Source organism: Panthera leo, chromosome A3, assembly GCF_018350215.1.
Source record: "Panthera leo isolate Ple1 chromosome A3, P.leo_Ple1_pat1.1, whole genome shotgun sequence".
Lineage (NCBI taxonomy): Eukaryota > Metazoa > Chordata > Mammalia > Carnivora > Felidae > Panthera > Panthera leo.
Window position 1 is genome coordinate 54,973,348 of NC_056681.1, and position 27,455 is coordinate 55,000,802.

The 27,455-nt window shown below is 43.4% G+C and overlaps 2 protein-coding genes across 10 annotated transcripts in view; one reads left to right on the forward strand and one right to left on the reverse strand.

The window, feature by feature from the left end:
- Positions 1–2,671: 2,671 nt before the first annotated feature.
- Positions 2,672–15,653, reverse strand: CA3H2orf49 (chromosome A3 C2orf49 homolog). The gene is made up of 4 exons (XM_042931875.1): positions 15,508–15,653; positions 12,862–13,028; positions 9,451–9,826; positions 2,672–5,816 (listed from the first exon to the last, which is right to left on the reverse strand). Exons 1-4 carry the CDS (start codon positions 15,604–15,606, stop codon positions 5,760–5,762), a joined length of 699 nt encoding a protein of 232 aa, XP_042787809.1. The 5' UTR covers positions 15,607–15,653; the 3' UTR covers positions 2,672–5,759.
- Positions 15,654–15,811: 158 nt separating this feature from the next.
- Positions 15,812–27,455, forward strand: part of TGFBRAP1 (transforming growth factor beta receptor associated protein 1) — a 69,475-nt gene continuing 57,831 nt past the window's right edge. For 2 of the 9 annotated variants that reach the window (XM_042931867.1, XM_042931868.1), the window contains exons 1-2: positions 16,090–16,229; positions 22,402–22,467. Coding sequence is in view for 1 of the 9 variants with exons in the window: in XM_042931864.1 (XP_042787798.1) it covers positions 16,095–16,182; positions 17,916–18,008 (181 nt within the window). In the remaining 8 variants the exon portion in view is untranslated. Of the gene's footprint in view, positions 16,309–17,915; positions 18,009–22,401; positions 22,468–22,891; positions 22,966–24,014; positions 24,365–27,455 lie in introns of those variants that run through there. The other 7 variants (XM_042931872.1, XM_042931873.1, XM_042931864.1 and 4 more) reach the window with 6 other exon arrangements.

The following is a 27,455-nucleotide window of genomic DNA, read 5'->3' on the forward strand; positions in this document are numbered from 1 at the left end:
TATGGACTTCAGCTAACAGTAACGGACTGGTATTGACGGGAAGCCCACAAACGTACCAGACTGATGTCGATCAGTAATAGGGAAAACTGGGTGTGCAGTATACGGGAAGTCTCTATCCTTTCCTGGCGATTTTTCTACAAATCTCGAACGTTCCTAAAATAAAAGGTTGACTTTTTAAAAGTTTATTAAAAAAAAAAAATCCTATAGCAGGGCAGGACGGACGTAACAGAAAGCTTGGCTAGATACGGTGTTTCTACATTTACAAAAAATCTCTTTTGCCACAAGTGGTGTTTTAGTCTCTTAAGGTTTAATCATTAGCCAAAGAAACAAATATTTTAGTTCAAATGGACTGAAAAACAAAATGAAAAAACTTGGATAATTTTACTAGAGAAAAAGATGCTTAGAGCTATTACATACTTTATTGAGCCAGTCTTATTTCTGTCTTTTGGCTAAATGCTTGGTCAAGTCTGAACAGTTGACGGCTTCCAGTTGCTCTTAGAATCGAACCCAAAGTCCTTAGCGTGGCCCACAGAATCCGGCTCCTGCCTACCTGCTTTGGCTGCATTTTAAATTTTTTTTTTTTTAACATTTATTTATTTTTGGGACAGAGAGAGACAGAGCATGAACAGGGAGGGTCAGAGAAAGAGGGAGACACAGAATCCGAAACAGGCTCCAGGCTCTGAGCAGTCAGCACAGAGCCCGACGCGGGGCTCGAACTCACATACCGCGAGATCGTGACCTGAGCCGAAGTCGGCAGCTCAACTGACTGAGCCACCCAGGCGCCCCTTTGGCTGCATTTTAAACTACGCTTCCTGCTATTTTCACTGATTGGAGCTGCACAGTCTTTCTATTCTGAAATCCTTTTTTTTTTCGTTCTAAAATCCTATTAAGTCTCTCTGCTTTCACTCTTCTTGTCCGGTATCTGTTATCTAATGCCGGGCAGCAAACCATCCGCGACACTTGGTGTGGCTTTAATGTAGCCCCTATTCTGTTCACTCAGGATGTTCAGAGTCTATCTGGGCTGGTCTCACCTTGGACACTCATGGGGCAGCTGGAGCGGGGACGGGGGATTAAGTCACACCTGGTGGTCAGTGCTGTTGGCTAGTATGTTTTTCTAGCATACTAGAAAAGTGGCTCTCTCAGGGGGCTGCAGTAGGGGTCCCAGAGTGAGAGGAGCATTCATCTGATGAAAGCAAATCACAAGACCAATCTATATTTGAGCAGCAGGGAACAGACTCCATGTCTGACAGAAGGAGCAATAAAGAATATGTAGACATTTATTTATTTTTTTTTTAATTTTTTTTTTTTTTAACGTTTATTTATTTTTGAGACAGAGAGAGACAGAGCATGAACGGGGGAGGGTCACAGAGAGAAGGAGACACAGAATCCCAAACAGGCTCCAGGCTCTGAGCTGTCAGCACAGAGCCTGATGCGGGGCTTGAACCCACGGACCGTGAGATCATGACCTGAGCCGAAGTCGGACGCTTAACTGACTGAGCCACCCAGGCGCCCCAAGAATATGTAGACATTTAAAATCTATCACGTGTACAATGCTTTTCCTGAAAGCTTTCCTTAACTGTCCCCTTAAAAATAATCTCTTTGGCGGGCACCTGGCTGGCTGCCCATAGAGCACGCAACTCTCAATCTTGGAGTCGTGAGTCGGAGCCCCATGTTGGGTGGAGTTTACTTAAAATTAAAAGAGAATTTAAAAAATGTTTTTAAATTTCTTCAGAGGTCTTTCCTAACATACATTTCTTTCTTCTTTTTTCTTTCTTTCTCTCTCTCTGTTTTTTTTTCCTTTTGAGAGAGCTAGAGCACAAGCCGGGGAGGGGGCAGAGGGAGACAGAGAATCTTAAGCGGGCTCCACACACGGCTCGATCCCACAACCCTGTGATCATGACCGGAGTTGAAGTCAAGAGTCAGATGCTCAAGTGTCTGAGCCACCCAGGCACCCCGCAACCACTATATTTAAAGCAGCTCTTCACCCTACATTCCCCATCTCTCACAATTTCATTTCTCGGTTTGATTTTCTTTCTGTCATTACGATCATCCATTATTTCATTGAGCAGGAACATAATTAACTCACACCTTTGTCCTTTCTGCCACAACACTACAGACAACCAGGTTTAACAGCTGGAAAAGCAGAGCACTTCAGTAAATAGCACTTTAGTAAAAACAAGGTAAATGAACATAAATTTGTCTCTTCTGTCCCCTCCCCAAAAATGACCTATTTTTTAAAATTCAAGGTAGATAAAGTAACCTGAGGTGTTTTTACAAGTCAGTTAATTTAGAGCTTCGGTTTCCAACATTAAGATGACCAGTTTAGAGATTTACTCTTTAAAGACCACCCCACACGCAAATAATCCTTTCGCCTGAACCTCTGGTTTGTTCCAGTTTGTTAAGAAAGCTTACACAGGATAAGGTCTGAGGGACTTGTTTCCATCTACCAAAGAATAGTGGCAGTCGGTGTGTCAGCCCCTGTGGCATCAGGCTCTCCTGAACGCCAGGCCACTGTAGCCCCCAGCACTTCACGGTAGGGTCCCCAAGACGTGGCTGGACTATGGGGATCATGCCTGATCCCAGTCAAGTCTGGTACAGAAGGTCGTACTATAAAGAATGACACTTTTCCACTGGATAGTCTGCTCAAATAAAGGGAGACCAAGTCATTACAGAATGTTTTTCCACTTTATTTTTTTATGAATGACAGACCTACTCAATAATTTTATTCAGTTTATTTAAATAAGGATAAGGCTACTTAAAAGACCTTTACATACAAAAATGTACATTACAAGGTTAAACTCTCTGTACTGAATTACAAAACCTGCACAAGCATTTAATAAAAGAGCACGCTTAAAAACATTTTGACCGTTTTGTAACCTCTTAAAATTACTGAAGTTCCACAGTAGTAAATAGAGGAAGCTCTTACACATGTATGATTTAAGCTACTGGCAGTTTTACTTAATGTAAGTTTTTAAAAGGTCATTGCTATTGAATGAGTCTCTAGACCAGTTTTAGAATCATCTCTCAGAAAACTAAGTCAACCAAAATATTATTTCAAATAATAATTACAATTCTGAGGAATTTTAATACTAGCAAAAATATTATGGCCTCATAGTGGTAGTTGAACCAACTTTCCAAAGTGTCTGGTAGCTGTCTAGATTAATAAAGCTATTTTGGTAAACTGTACTGCCTTTACGGCCACTGGGAAGCAATTTAGGGCCTTTGGTGCTGCAGGGGCTGGAGACTTCCAGAATTCACGCGGCAGTCTATGATCCCTCAAATGTAAGAGGAACGGGGGTTATCCTATCTTCACTCCTCAAAGAATGCGTAGGGCCAGGCATTATGACCCGCAAACCTAAGCCTGATGCTTAGGGTCTGCAGAAAGGAGGATGGAGAATAGAAGCAAAGAAAGTTAAAATATGGGAAAGGAGAGTAAGAAAAAAGAAACCGAGAACAAAGAAGTAGGGGAAGAAAAGAGCAAGACCACCTGCCAGTGGCAGAAGTGGTCAAGTGCTCATAACTACACCTCAGAAGCCACTCACTGACTCGAATGCCATTCGTCTGCCTACCACCACCCCCCCCCCCAAAAAGCTGGCTCTGTTGAAACAGGAAATCGATAGTAACAATATTACAATGATCGTGAGTCAAGAGTATTCCAAAGTCGTTTGCCATTCAACTCAATTCCTTGTAAGCTCTAAAGCACACCAAAGCAACCCTTCAAAACCTAAGATTCCCGACACTTCTGCCTCAAAGTCCCATCATTCAGTAGGCTCCGTCATGTGGAGGAAGACATCTCAAGACTGTATGTAAACACCTTGAGAAGGCACAGCGCTCTGAGATGTCAGCATTAGGTAATACACAGTCCAGGGTTTCCCACTTCTCCACATTTCAAACTCAAAATAGCCCAATAATATGCTGCTATATGAGCATTGATTCTGAATGTTCATAATATAAACTTCAATTTGAAGCAACAATGTTACACAGTTCAGCTGTTATTACCAACCTACTCTGTAAGTTAAATATACAAATTAAAAATTAATTTTCTTGAGTAACTAAAAATAAGTTTCCACTGACTTAAAACTGTCAAATGGCTAACTCTCTCTTAACTAAGAGAGAATGCAGATGGGAGCAGCAGGGACAACTGAATACAAAAATCTGTCATTCTACTCTAAAATCTGCACTTTTAAAATCTCCCTTTACAGTTATGTAGAGGGTTACAGTTGTCCTTCAACAGTATTACATGCATCAGCCCCGCAGGTAACTATGTAGTTACTGATTTAGCACAACATGCAACACATCGTATGTACCAATTTTCTCTCGTATGTATAGATTTATCGACTGGATAAAGGCAGAACGGCTAAAAACCGTAGGGTTAAAGTTTTAGTACCATATGTACCTGCAAGGCTGAATGAATTTTTTGTAAGGCTATTTGAGAGCTGAACTAAAATACTTGCGTTAACAAATCAAAAGAGGAACGAGACTGCTGTCAAAAGTAAAGAAAAGGCAAACCCCAATTTGAAGATCGATCACGTAAGAAAAAAGTATAAAGTATCCTCTGCACTTGGTTAGAAATACAAGGCAAAACGTGGACATGAGAACTCACGGCTCTAAGGTATACCCTACTTTCCCACTGATTCCCACCGTACAAATGGGATGGTGACACCATTCCAACAGGAACACACAACTTCAGTGGATAACTTGTGCGTGTGACAGACAGTCCTGCGGGGAGCTGTCCCCGTCACCCCAGCAGGGAGCCCCGTCCAGCTGGTACTCGTCTCCCATGCTGCCACTCTGGGGTGACTTGTGGCTTCAGTATCTTCTCGTCTTCTGCCTACTCCAGATGACGCTAAGCTTCCCTCTCACCGCTATCCTTCCCGGACTCTCTGAAGTTCTAGAATTCCATCCCCCTCTTCCTACTCTCTAAACCTTCTGCCATCGGGTGCCATCTTGAACAGGACCACACCTGAAGGTTTTACAGTTGGCTTCTTTTTGAAAAGCTGCAGCACCTGGGAAGGAGCGATCCCTGCGCTCAGAGTGAGATCACAGACTGCTCACGAAAACAGCAGGTAGGGCTACTACACGGCCAGGACCTCTTAAAGGGCAGACCAGCTGTGAGAACGACCAGTCGGCTCCTAACAGACCAATCCTGTCGGGACTTCAAGGGAAGGAGCAACAGCAAGCACTGATTTACCTTTTGATTTTTATGGGGAAAGGCAATGTAAGCACTTGGAGAACAGCAGTTTCATCTGTATATTCTGAATAGTTTATCGGCAGCACTACAAATATGCTTTATTGGTGAACCTTGAGGAGTGTGGCAGTATTTACTAAAATGTTGGGATAAACTGTCAAATTCTTTTGCTAGGGAAAAGAAATAAAAATGGTGAACTTCCAGAAGATTTGAGCTTAAACAAAACCTCAAATTTCCCCAAAGACTAAAACAGGCTAATGAGAATAATTCTTAAAAGTCATCAGATGCTTTATACCAGACTTGCAGCTAATAATTGACTAGGATCGCTATAAATGACAAACACTAAGCCACTTGTTGAAAAAGAAATTCCTCCTAAATCAGGGAACAGAATGCAAAAATTAAAAAAAACAAAAAAGGAGGGAGGGAAAAGGAAAGACTTTTTTCAAACCTAATTTGAAACCTCTTTGGAAAATTCCACAATAATCAGGATCTCTGTAAATACTGTCAATATATGTGAACTTGCTTGAAAAACTACAGTTACAGTTATATTTACATTTTTGGAAACTTTCCTTCACGGCCATGTAACATGCTGTATCTTCCTCTTTGCTTCTGGGGGCTTCAGGTTATTCTGAAAAGACATGAACAGAAATCAGTATATACTTGCAGAAATGTCAGAGAATAACTTCAAATGAGCACTCTAAACCACCAAAGTGTACTACTAATCTATGCACAGTAGATCACTGCTGCCATCTGGTGGGAAAAGACTTTAGGAGCTTGGGGAAAAAAAGCAAGCCCCCGGCCACCCTTTTTTCTAGCTGTGGTTCTAACGTCTGCAAATTAGAATCGCCCACGGCACTCACAAACATGCCCAGACCGGGGCCTTATCCCACAACCAATTAAATCAGAATCCACAGGAGGTGGCAGGAATGAAGCTCTGACGTCTGTCTGGGTTTTCAGGAAGCTCCTCCAGGTAATTCTAAGGTGCATTCTGAAAAGCACTGAAGGCTCCAGACCTGCTTCCTTCCTGCCTGCCCCATCGCCTTCCTCAAATTCACAATCCAAGATCTTAACACTCATAAATTAAAAAAATAAATAAAACAAACCTCTGAAGGAGTAAAATTTTTGAGTAGAAAAATGCTTTCTAACAGACCGAAAGAAAAGATCCTCGAGGCTAAGTCTTTATTGTAATATTTGAGGTCTGGATTCTTCCTCCTACCTTTTCTCTTATTCTTCCCTCTCTTATCTGACACCCTCCTCCCACTTCCCACAGAAGTGACTGAAGTCCGTCAGTCTAGAGGCAGCCCGGTGTCAAAGGTGCATGCACTGAGGTGAGACAGACCTGAATTCCAACTGCAGCCTGGCCACTTAGTAACTCTGACACCCTGGACAACTTTATTTAAATTATCTGAGCTTCTATTTCCTCATCTGCGAGATGAGAAAAAGACCTGTGCTATGTCACAGGGTCACTGAAAGGATGAACTAACGTTAAGAAGCATGAGCTGGTCACACTCACAATAGTTTTCTTTTTTCAGGGTCTACTATTTTAGAATGTTGGAACTAGTCTGAGTCTTGATCCTTTGGACACACAATTCCAAGAGGATAATAAAGTCACCGTATACTACAGGAATACTACAGAGACTGAATGCCTGTGTCCCCTCGGAAGTCCCATTTTGAAACCTAACCCCCAAGGTGATGGTGTGAGGAGGCACGGCCTTTAGGAGGTGCTTAAATAACAAGGAGGAGCTCTGATGAATGGGCCCTCATAAAAGAGACCTCAGAGAGCTTACTAGCCCCTTCCACCAGGTGAGAACACAGCGAAAAGCAGCCAGCTATGAACCAGGAAGTGGGCCCTCACCAGACACTAAACCTGTCAGCACCTTGATTCTGGACTTCCCAGCCTCTAGAACTATAAAAAATAAATGTTTGCTGTGTAAGCCACCCAATCAAAGTTGTTTTTTTGTCATACCAGCCTAAATAGACTAAGACAAGAAATAAAAGCTACAAAACTGGATATTTAAAAGTAAAATAATTTTCTGACAAGTCTAGGGAAGGATCAAATACACACACACACACACACACACACACACACAATCTCAACAATTAAACCCTAAGTAAACTCTAAATATATTGCCTATCTCTACCAAATTTGCCAGTATATGAAATCCAAGCATCTAAATGGTTAACTATAACACAGTCCAACACAGTAGATTCCCCTAAACTTCCTCTACCCTCCAAGGATAGGTAAATTTGAGAAGGGGAGGTAAGTGATAAATCCTAAACACTCTAGGGTGGTTTAAATTAAGTGCAAAACAGACAGACTAAAGGTCAAGCTCTAAAACGCTACTTAATAAATATGTGACCCTGGGCAAATTGTTTAACATTCTGAGCTTTGCTAACAAAGGAATATTTTCTTCTTTTAGTTCCAAGATAAAGGATCTAAATGAGAAAACGCTAGGAAAAGTGCCTAAGACACTCTCTTTACACATTTTAAGCAGAAAGAAATCGAGTGTACACAGACTTCAAGCTGTATTACAAAGCTGTAATCAAGACAGTATGGTACTGGCATAAGAACACACTCAGATCAATGGAATGGAATAGAGAACCCAGAAATGGACCCACAAACGTATGGCCAACTAATCTTTGACAAAGCAGGAAAGAGTATCCAATGGAATAAAGACAGTCTCTTCAGCAAGTGGTGCTGGGAGAACTGGACAGCGACATGCAGAAAAATCAACCTGGACCACTTTCTTACACTATACACAAAAATAAACTCAAAATGGATGAAAGGCCTATGCAAGAGAGGAAGCCATCAAAATCCTTGAGGAGAAAGCAGGCAAAAACCTCTTTGACCTCGGCTGCAGCAACTTCTTACTCAACTTGTCCCCAGAGGCAAGGGAAACAAAAACAAAAAGGAACTATTGGGACCTCATCAAAATAAAAAGCTTCTGTACAGTGAAGGAAACAATCAGCAAAACTAAAAGGCAACCGACAGGATGGGAGAAGACATTTGCAAACGACATATCAAACAAAGGGCTAGTATCCAAAATCTATAAAGAACTTATCAAACTCAACACCCAAAAAACAAATAATCCAGTGAAGAAATGGGCAAAAGACATGAATAGACACTTCTCCAAAGAAGACATCCAGATGGCTAACTGACACATGAAAAAACGCTCAACATCACTCATCATCAGGGAAATATATATCAAAACCACAATGAAATAACCACCTCACACCTGTCAGAATGGCTTACATTAACAACTCAGGCAACAACAGATGTTGGTGAGGATGCAGAGAAAGAGGATCTCTTTTGCGCTATTGGTGGGAATGTGAACCAGGTGCAGGCAGTCTGGAAAATAGTATGGAGGTTCCTCAAAATATTAAAAATAGAACTACCCTAAGGGTCAGTAATTGTACTAGAAGGAATTGATCCATGGGATATAAAAATGCTGATTTGAAGGGGCACATGCACCCCAATGTTTATAGCAGCATTATCAACAAAAGCCAAATTATGGAAAGAGTCCAAATGTCCATCAACGGATGAGTGGATAAATAAGATGTGGTGTGTATATGTATGTATGTATGTGTGTGTGTGTGTATATATCTATATATATCTATATATAGATACATATACATATATATATAGACACATGTGTGTATATACACACAATGGAATATTACTCAGCAATCAAAAAGATTGCAATCTTGCCATTTGCAATGATGAGGATGGAACTAGAGGGTATTATGCTAAGCAAAATTAGAGAAAGACAGTATGACTTCACTTATGTGAGGGCTTTTACATACAAAACAGATGAACATAAGGGAAGGGAAGCAAAAATAATATAAAAACAGGGAGGGGGACAAAACATAAGACTCTTAAATATGCAGAACAAACATAGGGTTACTGGAGGGGTTGTGGGAGGGGGGATGGGCTAAATGGGTAAGGGGCATAAAGGAATCTACTCCTGAAATCATTGTTGCACTATATGCTAACTAACTCAGATGTAGATTAAAAAATAAGTTAAATAAATATAGAAAAAAAAAAAAAAGAAAGAAATCGAGTAGACTTTAAAAAATGTTAACTTATCATCATGGATTTTATACTTCCAGGATTCAAACACGAGAAAGGACATGTAAAAAGTAAGATCATTTAAGAGTTCAAGATCTGCTTGTAGCACTGCTCTCCCACCTCAGCTATGAGGCAGACTGCTCAAAGATTTCATTCACATCTCCCATGAGCCCAGAAACTTTTGCACACTTACCACGGCCTCCGCTTCTTCCTTAGGAGCAGCTCGCTTTAACTTCACTGGAGTAGTTCCAACAGGGGACAAAGGTGGGGACTTTGCAGGACCCAAAGGACTTTTCCTATGCGTTAAGTCATGGTTCTGTTTAGTGTCATTATTATTGTGTTCCGTTTTATTGTTCACAGGCAAATTGGAAGACAAAATTAGGGGTGAAACACTGGAAGACGAATTTGGTAATTTTCGAAAGGCATTACTGGTAAAGCTTGCCTGAGGGGGAGGCTTGAGTCGATCATTATCTCCATTCTCTGTCTTTTTCACTTTGATGCTTGTTCTGGTTGAACTTCCATCAAACACAATGAGGGGCCTTTTCCTTAACCCATCCACAGTGCCACTCCTGCAATCACAGAGATGTATTCACGGAAAACATAATTGGAACAGCAAACCCATTCGTTCACAGGAACTCAAAGCTAAAACAATGGCCAAAAAAACATTGCTAAGACTAATCTATTTTAAGTAAGACTACTGGGAATCAAATTTTCTATGTTCACCCTAAATGAAATGGTAATATTCTAGGGCTTTGACGTTTAAAGTATTTACTGACAAGAAACGTAAGTTAGCTTTAATGTACACACAAGATACAAATATTTTGAAAACATCAGCCGACAAATTAACCCTAGGACTTAAAAACAAGATTCCTAAGTAACTAAAAAAAATTTTTTTAAGTTTTAAAAATCACCCTCTAATTGACAGAATTATCTTGACTATGTATCAATTATTACTTTAAAAAGGATAATAACCTAGAAAACTATAGCAAGACTACTACAGTAGCAGTCTACAAACAACGAGACAGAACATTCTGTTCTATTCATTAAAGATCTCTAAAGCCAAGGCATTTTCTAAACTGTAACTATAACATTTATAAAGTTTTAATGTTAAAATTCAGCAAGTCTTCACATTTAGCTTCTGAAAACCAAATTTCCACTCTGAATCACAAAGACAAATGATAAGAGCGTTCATTTGTCCATTATTCATGACACCTCGGGACACAACACATTTGTTCTTGGGGGGGAAAGAAACAAAACCTTTTAATTAAACACGTAAGAATTTGAGCGGCCATTTATTAGGAAGAACACTTTAGTCTTACATCTCCAAGTGTGGTCCAGGGACCAGGGGCACTAAGCATCCTCTGGGGAGCCTGTTAAGAAATGCAGAATCTGGATGTGAGGGCGATCTGGCTGCGACATCTGTCACCCCATCGATCGCCAGGGTTGATTCGGCTGATCTGGCTGGCTAGGCAGGTGTCCCCTTCCTCCTTCACCGCTCCATGTGCGTCCCTCCCGAAGCTGCGCGCTCGAAGAGGATGACCTTCCCCGATAGAGGAGGACCGTTCTTCGGTCAAGGGTATACGAGTAGCTGCGCTCCCCTGCTAGAACCTCCAAACAAGCTCTCAAGAAATGCAGAATCTGAGGCTTCAACCTGTACTGATTCAGAATCTGCATTTTAACCAGAGCCTAGGTGATTCTCCAAACTCACCAATTCTCAGGTCACCACTGAACATTATTTGGTAGAAGGTAAAAAATAAGCTCACTATACACCCACTGTCACCACAGAAGGGAAACAGCGCGTCAGCTTGTGAGAGTTCAACCTAAGAGCCCAGAGGCCCGCTCCGGCTTGGGCACCGTGCTGTAGATCTGGTCCCAGCTCTGTGTGGTCTGGAGGACGTCACAGGAGCTCAGTCCGTCCACAAAAAAATTAATAAACAATTCAACAATACCTGATTGTCTCTTAGATGCTTCCAGCTTTAATGTTTTGATTCTAAAGTCAAATTGTGGTTTTTTTGTTTTTTTGTTTTTTTTAAAGAGCCAAAGATGTCTTCCAAAAGGATACTGAGGGGTTAAAGGAATTTTTATATGAAGTATAACAGTATTGAAAGCTTTGCTTAGAACAGTGTGCCTGAATGTGCAGAGCAAGAAGAAAATACTTTCTTATTAAGAATCAACAGAAGTAAATTGAAAATATATTTGGCCTAACCCAAAGATTTACAAAAGCTAACTCTAATAAGTAGCCTATCCCAGTATATAACCATCAAGCTAAAAGGATCCTCGATCTGAACTGAATGTGTTCCTCATCAAAAAGTGACTGTATTTTCCAAAAGACTAAGAGCATACATGTTACATTCTTCAACAGTTTCCACACTTGGGGGAATAATCTCCTGGTCAATCATGAGTTTTTCTTCATAACTACAAATTAAAACCTCTATTCAACTCACCACTAGCATTTTCCCTCGCTCCCACCCTTCACTGCATCTTTTTCCACAATCACTGGTGTACTGCCTATAGACACTACCTTACAAACAGAAACCTCCAAAAATAAGTTCAGTAGTTAATCAATAGCACTCACATGGGATACAACAGACACAGGAAGAGAAATACACTCAGGGATGTTAGGACACCTTGTCCTCATTAAGCTATCACTGTTAAAGAAAGGTAGCCTTCTTTTAAAAAGGAAATTTATTTGCTGTGGTTTTATCAAGTATTTTCTGAAATTTAAAAACTGTAAATAGTGCCCCCGAAGCTACATGACAGTTCCTTCATTCCTGCATCATTCAAAGACCTTAACGTCTTAACTTGACTCTACCTTTTCTCCCATTTCAGCAAATCTTGTTGGCTCTACCTCCAAAATAAATCCAGACTCTGACCACGTCTTACCAAATTCACTACCTCACTGAAAGTCACCACCATCTACTGCCTGGATCACAGTACAGTCTCCTGTTTGACTTCCCTATCTCCTTCCCCCCACCTTAAGTTACAGCCAGGGTGATGCTGTTGAAATGTACATCATATGGTGTCATCATTCTGCTCAGAATCTTCCAATGGGTCCTCATCTCAGAGCAAAGCCAAAGTTCTTACAACGACTTACACAGCTTTATGGGATCTAGCCAACAATTTCTGCTACTCCCCTCCAATAAACCTCTTTTCTCTACTCTCCCTCAGATTCTCTCCACACCAGCCTTGATAGCCTCTTTATTGTTCTTGGTCTATGATGGGCACACTCCTGACTCTTGTATTCTGCCTGGAATGCCAGCTTGCTCTCTAACTTGTAGGTTTCTCTGCTGCAATGTCTTTTCTCAGTGAGGTTGTTCTTGGCCACTTTACCTAAAATGGTAATCTCTCTCCCTGTTGTCCTTTTCTCCTTAGCATTTATCACTACGTAACATACCGTATATTTTATTTCACTTTCTAAATTCTGTTTCTCCCAATTAAAATACGAGCAGGGAATTCTGTCAGTTTTATTTGTGCTATAAGCACAGTGCCTGGTGCTCAATAAATAGTTGTTGAGCAAATGAATTTTTCTTACCTAAGTTTACCTGGAGAAAAAGAAGAAACACAACACTGTTAAGTCATATAAACCAGAACCACTGAAAAGTACCTTTTAGTCTCATTTTTCGTCTCATGTTGCTCTCTTTTCTTTTCCATCATTTTCCCCCATCTATTCTTTGGCAAATCTCTCTGAGGCAATGGTATTGCATGCTGAACATAAAGATCAGTAAGATTGTCTTTGTTTATTCTTACATCATTTTCAACAGCTATGTTCTTCTGTGGAGAAGGAAACAAAAGTAATTTCAAAATAACATCCTTTGTTTTAATTACTACCTACATAACACGGTAGAACGTTTCTGTTTAAACAACAAAATTTTATAATAATAAAATTTAGTAATTATATAATTTATAGTTTATTTATAATCATAAAATGTATAATATATAATCTTATTTATAATTTATAACCATAAAAATCAATATAATATACTCATAATTTAAATTTCCAATTATTATATATTTAATGTAATTACAAAATTTGTTATTTAAGTCAGAGATTGTTATCTAAGTCTTACACGGACTTACAGGTACTTCAAGTACACCGCAGTCCTATACAGTTCTTTAAGAAGTACTATTACTAAGAGATTCAGCTCTGCAAACATCAGGTTCAGCCGCATCTTAAAGACAATGGCCACACGTTCAGTGTGACAAGGACTGCAGCTCACATCTAGTCAGCCAGCATACCAGGCACGAAGACCATTTCCAGCAGCATCATCTTTTTTTTTTTTTTTTCAACATTTATTTATTTTTGAGACAGAGAGAGACAGAGCAGGAACAGGGGAGGGGCAGAGAGAGAGGGAGACACAGAATCTGAAACAGGCTGCAGGCTCTGAGCGGTCAGCACAGAGCCCGACGCGGGGATCGAACTCACGGGCCGTGAGATCATGACCTGAGCCGAAGTCGGACGCCCAACCGACCAAGCCACCCAGGCGCCCCCCAGCAGCATCATCTTAATCTAGGACGTAAACTGAAAATGGGAGACTGCCTGGGGAAACCAGACAAAAGAATTCCAACAGTGATGACAATTTACTACCTGCTGTCAAAGGTCACCCAGAGTGTTACCATCACGATCAAAGTGTGGGCTGTATATTGTCTCCCATGTCTCCCTAATAATGCTTAAGTTGAAGTTAACCACCAAGATTTCAGATAGCCCTACAGATGGAAACTGCAGTCCCTTACTGATGACCATCATAACAGTGCATCATTACAACCCCCCTTTTACGTTTTCATCAGTCCTTTCTTTATTTTTATTACTTAATTTTTTTTTCATGTTTATTTATTTGAGAGAGAGAGAGAGAGAGAGAGAGAGAGAGAGAGAGGCCCTACTTACTGAGCCACTCAGGTGCCCATCACCAGTCCTTTCGAGTAGCTTTCAGTCACTGTCCATCAACCTTGTCAATATTACCTCATTCTCCCTCATTTTCCAATTTGCTCTCAACATCACGGAAAACATATAGCATAAAGAGGAGTAGCTATGGATAGAGTTTGGATTTAGGAAGGAAAACAAAGATGGTAATGAGATCATGGACTCCTCAACTGCAATTCAGAAAAGCTTGGAAACATGTGCTCAGCTTAACTGGCAAAACAAGCCCAATCTTTGTGCTCTGATAAACTTATCCCACTTACTGTTTCCTTCCAAATTTAAAAGCACAAGTAGTACTTTTCTCTCTTATACTTGACCACCCTTTGTTATCAATTTTCACCCTCTATACACTTAGAGATACAGAAAAACCCTGGAGGGTCTCTTGGATAACATTCCTAGGGAATTCATAGGCACGTTAGTTTGGGACGCACTGCTCCAGGGTGGTGATTCTCAAACTGTGGTCCCTGGACAAGCAGCAAGAACTTGTTAAAAATGCCAATATTCAGGCCACACCCCGGACCTACTCAATCAGACACCCTGGGGATGGAGCCCAGCAATCTGTATTTTAATGAACCCTAGAGTGATTCTGATGTACCTAAAAAGTTTGAGAACTGCAGGTGAAAGGTAACTGATATCAATACATCTGCAGGGCACTTGAGGAAGTTAGAGAAAGAGTACTGAGGAGAAAACACAAGGAAAACTACAAAACAAGCTACTTGAAACCACAAGGAAACTTTCAGTAATTCTCTACCACTTTAAACCAAACTCATCACTTCTTTTGTCTTATCTTTTGTTGACTATCAGAGGCCACATTAGCTCGAAAAGAGGATATGCTACATTGAGGGCCAGGAGTCCTGGTTTCTCCTCCTGGCTGCACCACTTACCGGTGGTGCGACCTTAAATATGTCACTTCACCTCTCCGAGACTCAGTTTCATCTTTAAACGAGGTGACACTATGAAAAAAGGGCGATTTCTCCGATGCTTTCCAGCCCTGACAGTCTCTGATTACTACCCTTCATTGCTACTACGATTCTTCCCCAGGCCCTTGCTCACATCCAGGCCGCGGGGGTCGCCTAGGACTTCTGTGTCAGAGCCATCAAAGACCCCAAAAAAGAGAAGTCCTAATTCCCAGGAATCCCTGATAGTCTAAGGACGTCTCTTTCCCGGATAGGGGCGTGGGGAGACCTGGTCGGTCCGTGTGGAGTGGACGCTGACACAAACCAGGCGGGACAAGCGACGGCGGCGGGTGTGTCCGCTGCCACTCAGGATTACTTGGGGCCGGCTCAAGTCCGAACCTCTCTCCCAAACAGGCCCACCCGCCTCGGCGCGCCCGACCTGCTCCAGGGTGAGGAGAAGGAACTCCTGGGACAGCAGCTCCGGGTGCAGCAGCAGCTCCGAATCAGTGCAACTGCGACCGCCCACATCCCCCGCCATCGTTGTCGCCAGGAGACCCCGGCCGGCTACCCACAAGGCTCCGCGAAGGAAGCGTCCCGGAAGTGATGTAACGGGCGGGGCCTCGTTTGACGTCACTCTTAGTGCGCCAGGCGTCCGCTCCGCTTTTCGCGGCCGGCCGGGGTGCTGGGAGAGATCTTGCGGAGGGGACACTCCTGGGGGCGGTAGGAGCGAAAGGGACGTCCGCAGAGGAGACGACTGGCGTTTGACGCCTTGCAAGAAGAGAGGGGAAAACCAAGTTCCCAGAGAGGGTCACGATTGGTCGCGCTTCTTGTGACGTCCAATGGCAGAGGCCAAAGGGATTCCGAGGGCAGTCTCGCGGGAAAGAGGCGAGGCAGCCTGACGTCCGTTACCCAAAGTATAGCTCTGGTCGCCTCTGAAATTGTCTTAGTTTTTCTTTTTGACCTCTTTGTCCCCTAATCCTCTTCCAATATGATGTAAGGCCAGAGACTTTAATTCCTTGTAACCGCATGGCCTCCCACATAGTAGGCGCTCAAGTATTCACCGAAATAATAATACTCCGAGCTGACCTCGCATATGAAAATAAGGAAACCGCAGGTGACAGACAACAGCTAAACATTTGTTAGACATTTACGATGTGCCAGGTACTGGATTTTATATGGATAATCTTGCTCCTCAGAACAGCACGATGAGGTGTATATTACTAGAATGCTTATTTTCCAGGTGAGGAAACAGGGTAATTTGCTCAAGATCAGAGATTGAGGAAGTAGCAACACTGACAAGTACATTTTCTCTGCACTAATTTCTCTACACTTATGTATATTATTATACATTTGCTCTGCACAAATGACAAGTACAGTTTCTCTGTACTTGTAACTACAATGAAGGAACAGTTTTAGTTTAAATAGATTGTTGCAGGTTCAAATATGATCTAAACCTTGATAATTCAAGAAGTCTTTTCTACTTCTTTCATCTTTTGTGGAAGAGATACATGTTCCAAAACATTAGGCACATCTAACACTTAAACTTGCAGGCATGTTGTAAATGCTTATTCTAAATACTCTATGATGTATCATTTTATTGGAAATTATTGCAGTATAAAATGTGACCAAATCTGAGGATGTTAAAAGATAAACCTTGAAAAAGTTGGGAAATAAATGAGGTGCCAGCTTAAAAAGATAAGGTAAAGCTGAGAACTGTTTTGCAATTTTTCTTAATCATTTATGTATATGATACTTCCGTCTAGAAATTGAATTTCAGAGCTGGGCAGAAACTTAAACGTTAGCCCAGTCCTTTCATATTAGTGATGAGGAAGCTGATCTAAATGAAAGACATTTAAGATGACTTGCCCAAAATAGAACAGAGTTTAGACCCGAGTTGAGGCAGGCATTTGGATGTTCTAATTTGGAGTTAAGTGCATTAACTTCATGGTATTAGGATCATGGTATTTTATAACCAAAATCTGAATACATTTCTTTTTTTTAAAATATTTTGTAAAAACTATTTTAGAGACAGAGAGAGCGCGTGAACAGGGGACGGGCTGAGAGAGAGGGAGACACAGAATCCAAAGCAGGCTCCAGGCTCTGGGCTGTCAGCACAGAGCCCGACACGGGGCTCGAACCCACGAACTGTGAGATCATGACCTAAGCCAAAGTCGGAGGCTCAACTGACTAAGCCACCCAGGCACCCCTACATTTCCCTAACAATAGTGAAATTAGTGTGACTGGTATCCCCATTTCCTTCACCGGAAAGCACATTGTTTTAATGGCAAAAGCAGTTGTCTTGGAAGGAACCTGGCCTTGAAAACTAGAACTTAGTTCAGATTTTGTTCTGCTGCAAAACGAGACGTTGGGTGAGTTACTCAAGTCTCTCAGCCTCAGTCTTATCAGAAACAAACGCTGTGCTAACATCTGTGAAGAATTATCAAAGGAGTACAGATTATATAACACACTTGGCACAGAGCAGGGTACTCATTAACTGGTAGCTGGTTTTTAGAAAGTATTCGACCGTAATTATGGGGCAGTCTAGCAAATTGGACCAAGGGAAGGCTTTGGAGTGGCTCAGACTTGGGTTCTAGCCTGGCTTCAGCACTCACCTAGGACAGATATTCCATGTCTTTCCGCTGCAGTGTCCTCACCTGTAAAATGGAAATTTTAAGGCCACCCCACATTGTGCTGAGATTGGAGCTAGAGTCTGTAAAGTGCCTCCTCTGTAGCCACTACCTGGAGATTTGTTGTAGCCTATTGACTGTCAGCGAAGGAGGCATGTGGCATGATGGTGGTGTAGGTGGGGAAAAAATTGAGTTTAAGAGTCTGAAAATGTGATTATAGGTTCTTGCTGGGCTCTTTCTCCCTGTGGTTTGCTGAACCAATCACCTAACCCAAAGCCTCAAGCTTTTAATCAGCAAAAATGTTTTGCAGGAGGTAAGATCTGTTCTTTTCTCTCCCTCTCTGTTTTTCCTAATTTCCCAGAAGTACTTCTCTGCTTTAAAAATAATCCGTTAAGATAATTCCAGTTGCCTCGGAATCAAAAATCTCTAGAGGGGGTGTCCCCTGGGGCAGAAATAAAACCATCGAGATTCAGAGTGGAGGAAGTAGAATGAGATTCTAACACTCCCCAAAGGAAGGAGAGACTATTTGGTAAAGCCTGCCACACTCCATCCTGGGCAGAGCCTGGGAGAGTGGAGCCTCGGAGAATTTGTGGTCAGGTGACTGTGCTTTAATCCGAGTCTCTGATGTAGGAAGTTGGGGTAGGGGAGAATTAGCATTTCTGACAAGTTCTGATGTGATGTTTCCAATATGTCCAGGCTGAAGAGCCACCTCACAGAGATTTCTGCCTCATCCCAGAACAAGAAAACCCAGACATTCCCTGACCCTCAAGCCAGGCCTGTCAATACGGAAGCCATAAAACTGAAAACCAAATATCCCAGTGGACAAAGAACATCTCCAAGTCCCCGTGATGCTAGGACCTGACATCTCTTGCTTCCCCTGTTGGCACTTCAGAAATTCCCCAACCTGATTAACACAGCCCTGGGAAAGGGAGAGGGCCTCAGTTGGTAAGATTACTGTCACTGCAGCTGAGTGAGGGCTTGAAAAAGAAAGAAAGCTCAGTTACAGAAAAACTTCTATTTGTTACCTATTTGAGTTTGTAGACTGAAGTTCATTCCTGCTATGCTGTTACCTGTGAGTGTGAACTAGTAGCCACTAGTTTTTAAGTTCAGTAATATAAGAATTTTCCCTTTACTCAAAGATCATAGGGTTTTATTCTTTAACATTTTTACTTGGTGCCTATAGTTGACAAGAACAAACTGAGGGAAATCAACAAACACTTCCCTGCCTGGCATCATCACCTCACTGGGTTATGAGTTCTTCTGGGACAAGGTCCATACATTTCCTTTGAATCTCTTACCTGGTCATTAGCACACACGATGCCTGCACTTAGTAGGTACTCAGTAAATGTTGAATGAATGGGTCATGAACAAAATATGGACTGAAAACTTTGGGTGTTGACTCTTCTTGTTGGTAGTGTAATATTTAAGATACTTATGTTCCAGGGGCACCTGGGTGGCTCAGTTGGTTGAGCGTCCAACTTCAGCCCAGGTCATGATCTCCCGGTTTGTGAGTTCAAGCTCCACATTGGACTCCCTGCTGTCAGCGCAGAGCCTGCTTCAGATCCTTTGTCCCTCTCTCTCTGTCCCTCCCACGCTTGCACTGTTTCAAAAATAAAACATTAAAAAAGAAATAAGATACTTATGTTCCAAATATTTTAGTTGTCAAAAATATATTTGAGCACAAATAAAATTAAGGAGCTTCAAAGTGAATGTAACAATTTAAAGAATACTTCACATTTTGACCTGTGTTTTTGTAGGTATTTAAAACCCCAGTTTTGCTTTGAATTTCAAGTAACTACCTTCAGTACCACAAGAATAATGACTATAGTTTTATTGTCACTTCTATTCCTTTTACGATCAGATCATAATTAAGATGCGTTTGCATACTTAAACTACTCATCTCATAGGTCACCCCTTCATGAGCTCCTTGAAACAGTGTTTCATTTTTGGGTTCTCTCCTGTCACCCAACTTCTAGAACACATTATTTTTTGCGTTAGGGGCTGTTTAGATGGGTATTTCTTCCACATGTTCTACTAACTCAGGGTTTCTCAAAATTGAGAGAGTATTAGAGTGACCTGGAGAGCTTATGAAAAACAGTTTGCTGGGCCCTGTCCTGCAGTTTCTGATTTAGGAATTTTGGAGTAGGGACCCAAGAATTTGCATTTGCAGGTTTGGAGATGATGTGGGTACCGTTGAGTATCGACCATACTTTATAAACCATCGCACTAAATTAAGCTGCTTGAGGGTGGGGGCTGTGCCTTTTTCATTCCAGGATCCCCTGCAGCTTCTACCATAGTACCTGGCACATAGGAGTTGCTCAAGAAATAGCTGACTTGAATAATAGTTCAAAAAGTTTGTTGTACTGAATCTAGATTATAGGTATATGAATGTATGTGCATGTATCCTTAAATGAGCTGATACATAGTATAGTGAGCTCTGTCTGCTAAAATTAAAAAAAAATCATTATTGTAACCTTTCTTTGCTTAACTTCATCTTCTAAAATGATACCCAAACATTCGAGAGGTGTACGCAGCAAGTCTGCTTATAAATGAGAGCGACAGAATCTTTGCAGTAAGAGCCTCTTTTAAAAATAACGTAATTTATTAATATTGAGCATCAGGAATTAAAAAAAACTTTTTTTAATGTTTATTTTTAAGAGAGAGAGAGAGAGACAGAGACAGAGCATGAGCGGAGGAGGGGCAGAGACGGAGGGAGACACAGAATCCGAAGCAGGCTCCAGGCTCTGAGCGGTCAGCACAGAGCCTGAGGCGGGTCTTGAACCCAGCCCCGAGCATCAGGAATTTTCAAAATTGGTTGAGTGCTTCCCACATGCAGACAGACACAGCAAGAACATGGTAGCCACATTAGTTGCCCTCAGGAGCTTATAGCCAGTGAGGAAGTAAGGAACCGAGAGGAAGTGTGAGGAGGTGTAATAGGGGATATTAAATTTGGGGAGTAGCTGGGAACTATGAAAGGAGTCAGTTGTATCTATTCAACTCTTAATCGTCATTAATCTGTTAGAATTCATCTTTTGTATATTCTATGAAATACGCCTAACGTGTTTGGTATGGGCCCTAGGGATATTTACTAAATATTAATAAATGAGGTTAATAATTCCTTTGCAAAACTTACGACTTTGATATTTCTTCTTCAGTGTAACCAATCAAAGCAACATGAGGAATTTAGAATTAGTCTGATGCAGATACTTGCATACTTATGAAACAGCTATTTATATCCAGGTATCTGTCATATGTGAAACGGACTTTTCAGAAAGTTCCAGAGCAAATGTTATTAGATGGAATAATGTGCGCATGTGGAGCTTGCCATTTTAAGAATCCTATGGTAAACCTTTCATAAAGGAAATAATTATTTCGGAATTGCCCTTTTCCCCTCTTTTTTGTTAATACACGTTTTCACTTCTACATCGAGGCAGAACATAGGGGTTCCATAAACTGCTCAATCAATAGAATTTAATTTTATATATACGAACGTTCACTATGTTGTTGAATTTTGGGTTCTTAGGCCCGCTCTACTCTTACTACCATGGAATTTGGGACAAATCATTCCGTTTTCTTCGCCTCAGGCAACTCATCTATAAAATGGAGACATTAACAGTGCCCACTTTATAAGGATATGGCAAGGCTTAAATGAGATCATTGCTGTTAGGCCAGTATCTGGCAGTCAGGAGATAGTTTTGTGCAGTCAGGAGATAGTTTTGTGCAGCTCTCTGTACTATGGTAGATTAAAATGGAGAAGCACAAATTCTAGGCCCAGCTGGGTCAGTGATGAGCTGACGACCACTCACATTTTCTTCGTGGGCCTGGGCAAAATGAGACTGGGCTGCATTTGCTCTGATGCCTTCCTGCTCCTGGGTTCCCCTGGCTGCTGGCCTCCTTAGACTTGAATCCGTCCCTTCACTACCGCTTGCCCTTGAAGTGCACTTGCTGGCCACAGCTCTACACTTCTGGGGAACCCGTTCCCCATCTGGACATGGGTACCACTGAGCAGAACAAGCACTGTTTGGGGTTGGGGCATGTGTGTGGCCATGAACTCACAAGGGAAAGGTGAAGGACAGGTCGCAGAACATTGCTTCTTGATGGTTCCTTATTTCCTTCATTTAACTTTATTGCGAGGTCATTTGTTCCCCTTTGAAAAAGAAGAATCCAGTATTTGCCTCCCGGTTCAGGATAACATCTTTGTTTTACAATCCCTGGGAGGCCAGAAGAAAGCTGAGGCCACAGGTCACTGGTGGGTTCTAAAGTAGGGGAAAATCACTGAGAAAATGTGCCTTTTATATGCTAATAATTGAACGCTGACAAATCTGGAGGGAGCTTCTTTATTCATCTTAAAATTGGATTGTATATGTTGAAAAGAGAGGTTCATGGATTCATGGTACCCCAGGATACTTCATTGTGGCTGGAAGAGCTGATGGACTTTGCTAAAAAGATTGGGTAAAATAGACCCAGGACTCCCTTTTAAAATAAATACCTCATGCAAATATACTGCTCTCTCTAGGGATTCCTTTTCGGCCCCAGGGGCCCTGTATTAGCTGTGGGCTCGGGGTGGGCAGCGCAGGCCCAACGGGACATTTCAGCCCCACAGGGAACACCACCAGCCAGTCAACTCAAGCCCAACTTTGTCAGATGATAGCGTGGTCAGGCCTTTCCTAGGACTCCTTGATTGATTGCTTCATTCATTCATTCAGCAGGATTTCCCGAGAGCCTACAGTCCGCCCAGCGCCCAGCGCCGTGTCGGTGTCCGACATTGAGCGGTGAGCAAATCAGGCAAGGCCTGGGTTTTCCTGAAGCTCTGCGTGCCGGTGGGGGAGGAGAAAATACATTAACAACAGTCCCGGGCCAGCATTTGTGGAGCACCCGCTCTGTGCCAGGCAGTGTTCTAAGCGCTTTACACGAATTAACTCCTCTGACCCTGCGCACCGCCCCGAGGCAGGAGCCGTTGTGATCCCGGCAGGTTGGAAGAAACGGGCCCAGGGGGGCAGTCCCACGTGGGCGTCGCGCGCTGAGCCGGGTCGCTCCAGGCCCGGGGGCGGATGGGCGGCAGGGGCCGCAGACCGGGCTGGACGGCGCGGGGACGGCCGCGCTCCCGCCCTCTGCCGGCGCCGGGCGGCCGCCCCACGTGACGGGAAGCGGCGGCGGCGGCGGGGCCGGGCCAGCCCAGGAGCGGCGGGCCGGGAGCGGGCGGCGGGCGGCACGGGGCCCCAGGCCCCAGGGTCTGCGCGGGACGGCGGAGGCCGACGGGCGCTGCGCCGGTGAGTGCGGAGGGAGACGGCAGGGCCGGGCGCGGGGTGCGGCGAGGCGCGCGCGGAGCGGGGTGGGCTGGAGGGCAGGGGCCTTGCGGGGGGGGGGGGGCAGCGAGGTGGTGCCTGGCGGGGGGGCGCGAGCCGGCAGAGGGGTGTTAGTGTGTGTGTGCACGCGTGTGCGGGGAGCAGGTGTGCAGGCTTGGGGGGCCGGGGGCTTGTTGGGGTGAGCAGGTGTGCACGTGCGTGTGGGCTGGGGCAGGTGTGCCCAAGCGTGGGGTCAACGGGTGTGGATGGTGTGGGGTGTGCGTGTGTTTGGGGTAGGGACAGATCGAAAAAGACCCAGTCCCGGGTTTGGGGTAGGCTTTCGGTTTTCCGAGGGGAGGAGCCCAGGACTCCACCCCTGCGCCCCAAGCCCCGCCACCCGGTGTAAGGAATGGTTTTGTCGCTTTAATAGATGTTTCCTGGAGCTCTTGGGATTTGAGAGTTCAAATTCCGGGTCACGTTCGGGCCTGAATTTTTGCCCTGCAGTGGGAGACTGGGCAGGGGTGTGTCGGGGAGGAGGGAAGAGACCACAGGTGCTGGAAGCTGCCATCCCTGTGGGAGTTTTCCTTTCCATTGCTGTCTGGAGGTGCAGGTTGAAGTTGGGTTCTCCACCAGCCTCCTGTGCGTTATATGGGGACGACTTTCAAGACAGAAGCTGTGGTCTTCAGTTGTGTGCACCTGTCATTCCTTCTGTCCAGGGCCTGTTGGGTGACCCTGAGAAAGCCCCCCAGGCTAGTCGCCCTGGGGATTCTATCTGGCTGCTGGAAATGGGGGTTCCTACAGTGCTTTTTATTGCTAATGGACTGTGTTGGGCGCTGGGGTCAAAACGTGTCCCATCAGGATTTAATCCTGGATGAAGTGCTTGTGGGTAGGCACCTGTCCATCCAGAGTGAGGGCAGGCAGCTGCCATTGTGATTCTAGTGACACGTTAAGACACTGACAGAAGTGGGTGAGGAGGGTCCTAGGGCAGTATGAGCTGGCCAATCCCGAGTCAGAACCAGAATGGAGGTCGTGGAGGGGCCTGCCAGTGCCCTCTGCTCCCTCCTGATGGACTTGCTTCTCTCTGCTGCTCAGCTGGAAGCTCCCAGAGCTGGGGTCAGATAGGAAGGAACTTCTGGCTGGCTGCTTCCTTTGCTTTTTTCCTTCCATTTCTGCTAGCTGGGCAGATTCAGCAGTCATTGAAGTGGCCTCTTTGATGTGTGGCACCAGGAAGAGTACTGACCAGAATCCCCTGGAACTTGTCTACAACTAGCCTTCCCCGGCTCTAGTTCCTCTCCGAAATGGGGACAGAGCTGCTCCATGATGGTAATGAGTATGGAGCTGCCGCTGGGAGCTGCCGCTGCCCTGCGCCTGCTGCTTCCTAACTGTGAGCCTTGGACAATTTACTGGTTGTTCTGTGTCTCGATTTCGTCAATCAAAATAGTGGTAATATTGGAAAGCTTGCATGCGTTCTGACAAGAAAATGTGCGTTTGGCACAGGGCCTGGCACTTAGTAGGTGCTCGATAAATTATTAAGAAATATAAATAAGGATCTGGAGCTGTAGGTCTCTCAGCTCTGGGAAGCAGTGGTTTTATGCTCTGAGAAATTGTCAACCCAATGAGTATTGTACTCTGGGTTAGGCTCCTTGTGGGTTCTGAATTCCCAGTTTTGCTGTACACATCACAGGATACGTTTTACAAAGAAATCAGATGAGAGGTGTGCCCCTCGCCTTCGAGTCCTCTGCCTTTCCTCCTCTACTCATGACCATGAACGGCAGCCCTGTGGTCTGACAGTCAGCGGGGATCTTGTCCAACCACCACGAGCTCCTGGGCTGCTTCAGCCTCACCTGACCCTCCAGCCACAGCAGCTTGTAACAGGGCATCTTCCTCTAGTTGACAAGTTTTAAAAGCACAGAGCTCACTATTCTAAAAATGCTACATTTTCTAGGCCTGATTTGCGGCTAGCATTTGTAGTCAGGGAGAAAGAAAAAAAAAAGGAGTTACTGTGGCTTCTTCACGCTGATATTAAACATTTGTGATCCTTTAAGAAAACTTGAGCGAATTTTCCTTATTGGCTTAAGCATCTTCAACTTGGTCTGAATCCAGTCCTCATTAGAAATACATTAAAGTAATCATTGGTGGTGGCCAGGTGTTTGGATACTGCTGGAATAATTTGGCCGGGACTTTACAACTCATCTCCTCTGTGGCAAACCTGACCCGTTTTTCTTTATTAAAAAATGCGTGGCTACTAAATGAATGTAGAAGTAACAAGTTAATTTGGGGCTGCCCCAGACGAGCTTGGGTGCTTCGTGCAAAAGAACAGGCACACTCATTGAGCATTTTGTGAAATGTTGCAGAATTGAGAGCAAGATCTAGTCTCGATAGTCCACCACTGTTGAGTAAATTGAAGACTCAGGAAAATAAGGTATGTGAAAGAGACCAACTGCCTAGCTTCCAGCAGGCGCTTGGTAATTCTTTATGGCTGTTTAAAGGTATTGAGGAAGTGCTCTAAAGGAGATGCCCTTGAGACCCATACTCCCACTCTGGTCCTCTTCCCCCCACCTTCCCCTCCCAAATCCCTTCAGTTATAACTGTTGATGGTAGGATGTATACATATATACATATATATACACACACCACGTGTATGCACAATGGTGTGTGTGTGTAACTGCATACATAGATACCTATATGTTTGTAGTATATATATACACGTATGACGTCTATATACCATATATGTGCATATAGGGCGTGTGGGTGTATGTGGTATATATAAGTAGTTATGTATGTATATACTTTTGTATGTTATGTTTACATGTATCTAAATAATTTTGATTAGTATTGCCAAGGAAAAGGATACCAACTATGAATAGTTACATATAGGTATGTGCCAGGATAATATCAAGGTGACAAGTTAGATGTTAGACCTTAGCTGTGTTTTTTGTTTTTTTTGTTTGTTTCTCCTTTTGTCAGGTACACTTTTGGGTCACTGGAGCAGGTTTACTGTGCTATAGCTAGTCTTACGCTATCTCTGTCAGATGAGTGCAAAGATAACATGAAATGGTTGTCAGGTAGTGTCCTGACTGATAGCAGGAAACATTGTGGCACAAGTCAGTAAATTTGCTGTTGATTCCTGGCAGATTTCACGTTTGGGTCATTCAGCAGATGGCCATGAGAACTTGGTGAAGAATTCAGGGGCCAGCATGGGGTGCCGTTGCAGAAGAACAATTTACGTCACACGAACACATACCCTGTTTTCCTAAGATTACTAGGTTAGTGGAGAAAAGTGTAAAGATATCATATCTGTGTCTGAAATGTAGCAAGGCAGTGCTGAGACTGAACCCCATTTGGTAGGAGTCAGTTATTTGTGACAAAAGTTGTTTAGGGTGCCGTAGAGCAGGTGCCCGTCCTCAGTCCAGACATGGAGCAGTCATTACCCCTGGGCAGGCTGTGTGCGCGGTGCTTCTGGGTGTGGGCTCTTGAGTCAAACTGCCTGGGTTGGAATCAGCTCTCCATGGTCGTTTAACCTTTCTAAGCCTGTTTGCTCTCCTGCAGAATGGAATAACGATAGTACTTGCCTGTAGGCTCCTTGTGAGTATGGAGATAGCACTTGATACACAGTCTGGCACCCATTGCGCATTCTGGAAGTCTTCTCTCCCCTACGGTATTCACCTACAGTACTGTTATTAATACCCTTCCTCCAGAGGAGCTTGAGAATAGTACAGCATAAGTATGTAGTCCAGTCCAAATTCCTATTTTTACAAGGACGCATTGGGCCCAGAAGTTTTAAGATCGTCAACAGGTACCCAAGCCATGAGAGCTCAGGATCCCCAGATTAACACTGAGAATGCCTGCCTTGGATCAGGCTTGCCTTACCACTGTTCGCTGGGTTAGCCCTGGAGTCTCAGTTCTTACAGAGGGCATTGGAAGGTTACATTTCTGCTCTTTTCCAGCTCTGCTGACCCAAAGCCCTACTGTTCTCTATCAGAGTCCTTCGCCTGCCTGCTTCTCCTGAAGCTCATAGGATATCAGATTTTGGACCCAGTGGGAATCAGCTCACATTTACCCCAGTTCTGAACTTGTCTATGGGAAGAAGTACTTCAAATGAGCAAAAGTCCAAAACTCTCCTTTTTGAAATGTATTCTCAGGACAAAACCAAACCAAAACAAAACTTAATTTGTAGGTATTATTCCATACCTGTCATTTTAAGCTAGGACACCAAACTTGAGAAAAATCGTTTCCAAAAGTAACTGCATAAAACAGCTGGTAAAATCGCCCCAGTAACCTGAGGCACGCAGGGTATTCTGCTGGAGTGCTGCCCATTGTGTGCTCCTTTTGGTCCTGTTTGGTTACAGACACTCAAGAGCATTCTGAGCGTCTCCTTTCCTGCTAGAAAAAGGACATTATTGGAGGTCTCTCATTCTCTGTTAGATTAAGGCAAGATAATAAACCAATAAACTGGGATTACATTTGTCTTTTCA